The sequence below is a fragment of the Acanthisitta chloris genome, unplaced genomic scaffold, assembly GCF_000695815.1.
Source record: "Acanthisitta chloris isolate BGI_N310 unplaced genomic scaffold, ASM69581v1 scaffold31231, whole genome shotgun sequence".
NCBI classification, from domain to species: Eukaryota; Metazoa; Chordata; class Aves; order Passeriformes; family Acanthisittidae; genus Acanthisitta; species Acanthisitta chloris.
The window spans coordinates 635-7835 of record NW_008657044.1 but is presented as its reverse complement, the minus strand read 5'-3'; the positions used below and the strand labels follow the sequence as shown (position 1 = coordinate 7835).

At 45.5% G+C, this 7201-nt stretch overlaps 1 protein-coding gene across 1 annotated transcript in view; it reads left to right on the top strand.

The window, feature by feature from the left end:
- Positions 1-621: 621 nt before the first annotated feature.
- The window catches only part of CCNL2 (cyclin L2), a gene marked incomplete at both ends in the record, with an annotated part of 7210 nt that continues 630 nt past the window's right edge, over positions 622-7201 (top strand). The window contains 9 exons of the mRNA XM_009084575.1: positions 622-696; positions 940-1049; positions 1297-1417; positions 2502-2566; positions 5216-5315; positions 5399-5503; positions 5685-5826; positions 6586-6703; positions 6783-6875. Of these exons, the coding sequence (XP_009082823.1) occupies positions 622-696; positions 940-1049; positions 1297-1417; positions 2502-2566; positions 5216-5315; positions 5399-5503; positions 5685-5826; positions 6586-6703; positions 6783-6875 (929 nt within the window). The remainder of the gene's footprint in view (positions 697-939; positions 1050-1296; positions 1418-2501; positions 2567-5215; positions 5316-5398; positions 5504-5684; positions 5827-6585; positions 6704-6782; positions 6876-7201) is intronic.

The following is a 7201-nucleotide window of genomic DNA, read 5'->3' as shown; positions in this document are numbered from 1 at the left end:
GGGCCCCCCCGAGCCTCGCCCGCCCGCGGAGCGCAGGAAGAGGTGATGTCAGCGCCTTCCTGCGCCGCCCACGCCGCGGCCGCGCGGGCCTTGCTCGGGGATTGTGCAGGGAACGGTTGGTTAGGCTCCTTCGAGGCGCAGTCACCTCGGGAACGGGTTGGTTTGCTGCAGGAATTCAGGCCAAACGGTGTGGAACTTCCCGGGCGTCTCCCAACCGTTGAGTCGCAGCTGGTTAAACGTTTGCAAATCGTTACTAAAGTTCCGTTTATTGGGTTTTTTACGGTTTTTGCCTGTTCTCAGAACTTTCAGTTTTACTGGGGTTTAGGGGTTTCCTCCCCTTTAAATTAGTATGTAATTAACTAATTTGCATATTTTTGCACTTTATATACATACTTTCATACTTTAGGTAACTAAGTCGTGGTTTAGTGTCTGTATTTGACTTACATTATTTTAGTTTCGATAACATTTTGAGCAACTTAAATACTCGAGCAGCAGTACTAGTTTTGTTTAGATACCACTGAACTTAATCTCCTGCTCAGTCTGTTGGGTGTGAAATGTGTTGGAATTTCTCTTTGGAACAGGTAGTTTTGCTCACACCTCTGGTGGTTCTCTCTTTTCCAGGTGGCTATGGCTACAGGTCAGGTGCTGTTCCAGCGTTTCTTTTATACCAAGTCCTTTGTGAAACATTCCATGGAGGTAAGGAAAACATGACATAACATCTGTAGCCATGTGCAGCTTCTGGTCTTTGATGTCTTTTTGTTGTCACTGAGGTGTGATCAGAGTTAGTAATTAGAAACTTACTGAGCAACGTGATGTTTTCACAGCTGATCGTGCCAAATTTGTAGTGTTTAGCACTGGGTTTTTGTTGTTATCCCTCCTGGAGGGGATCAGATCCTGAGCTGAGCAAAACATCAGTGTCTTAAAATCCTTCTCTTCCAGCATGTGTCCATGGCCTGTGTCCATTTGGCCTCCAAAATTGAGGAGGCTCCGAGGAGGATCCGGGACGTGATCAACGTGTTCCATCGCCTGCGGCACCTACGTGAGAAAAAGTGAGTCCAGCCCCTCACACCTCTTCACTTCTGCTCTGCTCTCAGTCAAATATTCTGTAACAACATCCCCCTCCTTGTCTCATAAATCAGGGAACATCCTGCAGGGATCTCACGGAGGAGAAAAGGGAGTTTCACCCGTTTTGTTACGTTTTTGGTGTTATCAGTAGTGATATCTCTTGTCCATACACAGACACACGAGTCCTCTTTGGGGTGAAGGTAATCATCAGAGTTTGAACTTGTCTTGCAGAAAACCTGTGCCTCTAATTCTGGATCAAGAGTATGTGAACTTGAAGAATCAGATAATTAAGGCAGAAAGGAGAGTGTTGAAGGAGTTGGGATTCTGTGTCCACGTGAAGCATCCTCACAAGGTTTGTACTGTCTCACTCCATAGCCACTGTCTGATGTGCTGTCAGTGCTCTGAGTAGGCTGTGTGGCAGCTCTGGATTCTACCTGATCACTAGCTCATGCAGTGTGATTGGTTTTTTACCATCCTGATGTTTTCTTTCTCATTTAAGAGACTCTAAAATCGGTGTGAGTGACGCCGAGCTGGATGCAGGTGCTCAGTGTTCCTTCAAGTCAAATTGGATAAGTAGGTAGCTGTGCTGGCAGAAAACAGCACCTTGGCATAGATTCTGCAGCAGAGAGGAGCTTGGAGGCCTGGGGTTGTCATGGTCTCTCCTTGTGGAACATGCTGAGGTTGTTAAACCCATCTGAGCTAGTTTTGTGTTCTTAACTACACTCAAGCGTGAAGGGTTTGTCTAGAAATGGGAATTATCAAGGATCAGACTAGGTGATACTTGCAAAATGCAGCTCCTGCACATGTTTAAGTTGGTGCTTTAGTACCATTGTGTCTTAAGTGGGTTAAAAACTTCCTACTTCCATGCCAGAACTTGGGATCTTGCCCTTTCCTCCTCTAAAATCTGCTGTTCAAAGCCTTCTCAGAACTCCCTCGTGCCAACCACCCCAGAGAGCAGCTGTGCTTGTTAGTTGATGTGAGTTTTGCCCTTAGTCTCTGTCTGTGGAGTTGTTTTCCTTTCACACCAAAGGAGAACCCTAGAGCTGAACACATGACTGACACACAATGTTAGGTCTGTTCTCACAGACACTGCTCCACTTCTCTCACTGCTCGTTGCAGTGAGCAATATGATATCCCAAGCTGCAGCTAAAAGGAGTCCTGAGGTGTGTAGGAGAACATCCCTAGCTCCAAACCAGGTGAAGACAGGACACCTGGATGAGAAGCTCTGGAGTTGGAGAGCTGGGAAGGTCAGAGCTGTGGCTGTGTCCAGCTCCTGCACTTGGAGAGCAGAGCTATGCCCTGGGGATGGTGCAGACACTGATGTGGAGTGTTTTAGGACTGGAAAGAGGCTCACAGCTGCCTCCTGGATGTCCCTCTGAGATGAGCAGGTGGCTCTGAAGATGCTTGTTAATAACTCCCTGACCCGTATCTTCCAGATAATCGTTATGTACCTTCAGGTATTAGAATGTGAACGTAACCAACACCTGGTCCAGACCTCATGGTAAGTTGATTTTCCTTCTTCTAAGAGACCAGAAGGGGCAGTAGCAGAAATATGTCACTTGAGGCACTGGGCAGGATTGCTCAGGAGTACTTGGGGTCACCCCAGACAGCTCCACTGTCCTTGGTGTGCCCCAAACCACTCCCCTCTTAAGTCAGAGGCACTGTTGTAATGGTAAGGTAGCTTCCCCCACCTCTTCCCTCCCTCCTCTCTGCTCTCACTGCTGAAGGGAAAGTGTTGGGTGGGTTAGAGTGTTGCATTGGGATTTTGTTCTTCAGACAAAACTGATGTGTAGTTCAAGTCTCGTTTCCAGTGCTGGGAAATGGCTTGAGCTTATTACAGGTGTATCAAAAACTGCACAGACAAATTGGTATGGATAAAGCAAGATGTCAGCTCCTAAGACTGGATAGATGGATAGACTGGATTCATGTTTGCCACGAAATGTCCTCTGATTGCTCTCATTGCCACAAAGATTTGCTGGGGGGTGGGAAACTGCTGTAAAATTCCATGTCTTAAACATTAACGCTTTGAAACCGTAACGTTCTTTAACCAACATAGTGCTGTAAAAAAACCCCAAAAAAAAACCTTTTAGTGAATCCAAAGACCATATTTCTGCTGACTGAACTGTCTGGTACTGTGAGCTGTGTGTGGAGAACCAGTTTTGACTTGTCTTTTCTGTACTCTTTTAATCAAAGGGTAGCCTCTGAGGGTAAGTGACTAAGACTTCTCCTCTGCTGCCCATGGTGCAGGGATAGCTGCCGTCTTCAGTCATCCCAAAGCTCTCCCAAGAGAAGGCTGGCTCTAGACAGGTGGTATATACATGATAGTAGAGTTAACTGGCCAACTGCTTCTTGTGCTTATCCTTTTTCTTGACTTTTTATTTTTATTTTTTGATTGTGCATTTTTTTCAACGTTTGTATATTTTACAACCTGATCGTTGATGTTACGAAAGGTTTATCACCTTCTGTTTCCTCTAAACTGTGTTAAAGCAAATTTAAAGTGGGGGTTAAAGCTTAAAAGGGGTGAAATAACACCAAAAGCAAGAGGTGAATTAATACCAAAGCAATGAATAGTTTTGTAAATTAGCGAGAAAACATTGTGAAGCTTAGAGACAAATGGAATATTTAGAGGCACTTCCCAGTACCATTGCATGGAGTACTGGAATGTGAGTATGGATCTGCTTGTTATGAAGGAAGGGGTGGGGGAGGAGGAGGAGGAGGGAGGGAATTACCCTGATGGAGAAATGGGTCAGATGTTACAACAGCATCACTCTGTGCTCATGTTTGTTGCCTCCAGAACCTGAAAGCTGGTGGGTATCCAGTATCACTGTGCATTTATACAACATTCCCTTTTCTTCTTCAAATATTGTGACAAGGATTCATTTCCTCCTGTGTCTCATTCTGAGCCCACAGGGAAGAGATGCAGAGGCCAAACTTGGAAGCAAATAATGTGTTTCAATTGGGCAAGTTGACTTCCAGGTGGTTGAAGTTCCACTTTGTTGCTTCTTTGGCCAAAAGGTTTGTGCTTTCTTTGTAATGGGACAAGAAAAGGAGGGTTGGAAGTTTCTTTTCTCCCAGAAAGATGAGTTGATGGTTAGCATTGGGGCAGCAGTGACAGCTGAGGAGGTGGAGTTGGATATTTGTAGGACTGGAGCTCCTCCTGTGTGTCTCTGTACACTGTTTGCAGGTGTTTGACCTGTGGTCTCTGCTTTGGATGCCTTGGGGGTCAGTGAATCCTTGTATACTGGGTACCCACGTGGTTAACTACTACTTTAAAGATTATTATATTGTGTCTGGTTTTAGTTTTTCTCCATCTGATACTTGGCTTGACAATACATGCTCAGGAATCTTAGATCTTAAGCACATCAACTGACAGATTAAGAAGAAGTTGCTTTGTGTATTTAAGATTTAGCACAGTAATGCTTAACTGTACTGACTGGAATATATGCAATATTTTGCAGTTTTCTCATTCTGTGAATATTCATTTTAAGCAACCTTTCTGAAATGGGACAGTTTGGAAACCTTATTTCATGTGCCAAAGAAGGAGATGTGCCTGAACACTGACTGTTCTCCTGAACTGACCTTCCCAAACACCCTGATTGCTCCTATGGCTGATTTTTGCATCACAAAGGATTCTGTTCTGGATGGAAAAATGATACTCCTGAAGGAAATGGACCCCTGAAATCCCAATGGGAGTTGACCTGTGCTGAAGGAGGACTATGATTTCCTGGGAAAACAACCTCAGAAGCTGCAACTTTTACCAGATATCAAGTCCTGCCCTTGGCAGGGGGAACATGTGAACCTAAAAGTCTCTAACTGAGTACTCTGGGCTATATTGTATGTTGTCTTGGTGGAGATAACTTGTCTATTGCATGAGAGCAGGCCAGGCCAGGTGCAGCAGCAAAGTGAAGTTAAAATTGGTTCTCTTCTCACACCTGAATTCTCAGCAGTCAGTCAGACTTAGTTTGCCACACCTCCCTCCCCTTGAGAGGGTTGTTTTGGCTATTCCTACAGTAAAATCACTCGTTGGGAATAGAATGTTGAAGCCTAGTAACTGAAAGCAGAAAGAAATAGCCCTTGTAGAAGTTAAAAAACCAAACCTTCTCAGAGAGCTTTGCAGTGCTCTGCAACCTTCTGCTCTCCTGTCTTCCAGGAACTACATGAACGACAGCCTGAGGACAGATGTCTTTGTAAGATTCCAGCCAGAAAGCATTGCCTGTGCATGCATCTACCTGGCAGCCAGGACTCTGGAGGTGAGTGAGCCACATTCCCTGGGTTTGGGAGGGTTCAGTCTTCCAATGTCAGAGACCTGAACCTGTGTTCCTCTCCCTTTCAGATCCCTCTGCCCAATCGCCCCCACTGGTTTCTGCTGTTTGGAGCAACAGAGGAGGAAATCCAGGAAATCTGCATAAAAATCTTGCAGCTCTATACCAGGAAAAAGGTTTGTTGGGAGTTGTGAGCTCTCACTAAAGGCTGCAGCTCAGGAAAACCTTCCCTCAGCTGCAAACCTGGAACAGGAGAGTACTCAGTGTCTGAGAGTCTTTAGAGTCATTCCCCTCTCCAGGAGTGAGTCAGCAGGAGGTTCAGTTCACTAAGTGCTGTCACTGCTCCTGTGTCCACAGGTGGATTTATCTGATCTGGAAAGTAAAATAGAGAAGAAGAAATTAGCTATTGAAGAGGCAAAAGCACAAGCTAAAGGCTTAGTACCAGAGGGAGCCCCGAGCTTGGATAACACATCGGGATTTTCCCCTGTCCCCAAAAATGGTAAGTAGTGGATAACTCGTTTTTAATAACTCTTTCTCATCTTTAATGTGTATTTGCTGTTTTGGGGATGCATTTGCAATGTGGTTTGGGGTTGGTTGGGGATTTTCTTTTCAAGCAGCTACTCAGCTGGCAGAGTTGGAGCAGCTTTGTAACTGTGATTGCTTAAATCAGATAAAGGCTCAAATCAAATTAGTCTGAAATTAAGACTAGTTTAAACTCATACAGCACAGGGCTTTGCTTTTATGTGGCTTTGGCAATAAGCTCAAACAAATATACAGCACAGGGCTTTGCTTTTATGTGGCATTGGCAGTAAGCTCAAACAAATACTTGCAACTGGCATGTTGTGCTCCAGCAGTATTCAAGTTAGGGGCTCTGCACGGAGTATTTTAGGGGTCAGGTGGGGAATATTTTCCTGTGTGGAAACTTCCAGTCTGGTGGAGATCTTGCCTGGAAGGTAACATTTACCATCTTCTACCTCAGTTTACCTTGGGAAAGAATCCAAATGATTCACAAGAAAAGAAGTTGCTCTTCTGCCTTCCCTTGTGGTTTACTCTCTGGGGTTAACTCCAATATTTTGGCAGATTAATTTCTGCTTTCTATGAACTTGTTCAGATCTGCTTGTGAGTGGTTGTGTCTGTGAAACTACCTGTGTACAGTGCTGATTGTGGCAGGGGTGATGAGATGGGGTGAGGGGAGGCTTCAGCCCTCTTGGGTGTTTCTCATACTTTCAGAATAGGTAACAAAGATTTGCTTTTCCAGAGTCTCCAAAGGAGGTTAAAGGAAACAAACCTTCCCCACTACCTGTGCAGGCAATGAAGAATGCCAAGAGGAAAACGGAGGGAGCCAAAAGGACAAGCTCCAATAGCCCAGTAAATGGGTAAGGTTCTTAGGGGAGCAGCTTGGATTCTCCCATGGCCATGTGAAGCAAAACACTGAGTGTCTGTTGTCTCTTGCAGTGTCCAGAAAGGAAGAGAAAGCAGAAGTCGAAGTGGAAGCAGAGACCAGAGTTACTCGAGGTCGGCGTCGAGATCTGCGTCCCCTAAACACAGGTATGTGGTGCCAGAGCCTCCCAGGGTAGGATGTCAGTGCCAGAGCTTTGGTTTTTATCCCAGGGGCTGTGAAGGGACACAGCAGTGTGTGCTGCCAGTTAGACTCCAGAATAGACTCCACACTTGGGTGTTCTGGTGGCTGTTGGAGTAGGAAAAGGGGATGACTATTACTGCAATTAAAGCAGGAAAAAGAATCATAGAACCAACCAGGTTGGAAGAGACCTCCAAGATCATCAAGTCCAACCCTACCGTGGTCACTAGACCATGGCACTGAGTGCCACATCCAGTCTCAGCTTGAAAACCTCCAGGGATGGTGAATCCACCAC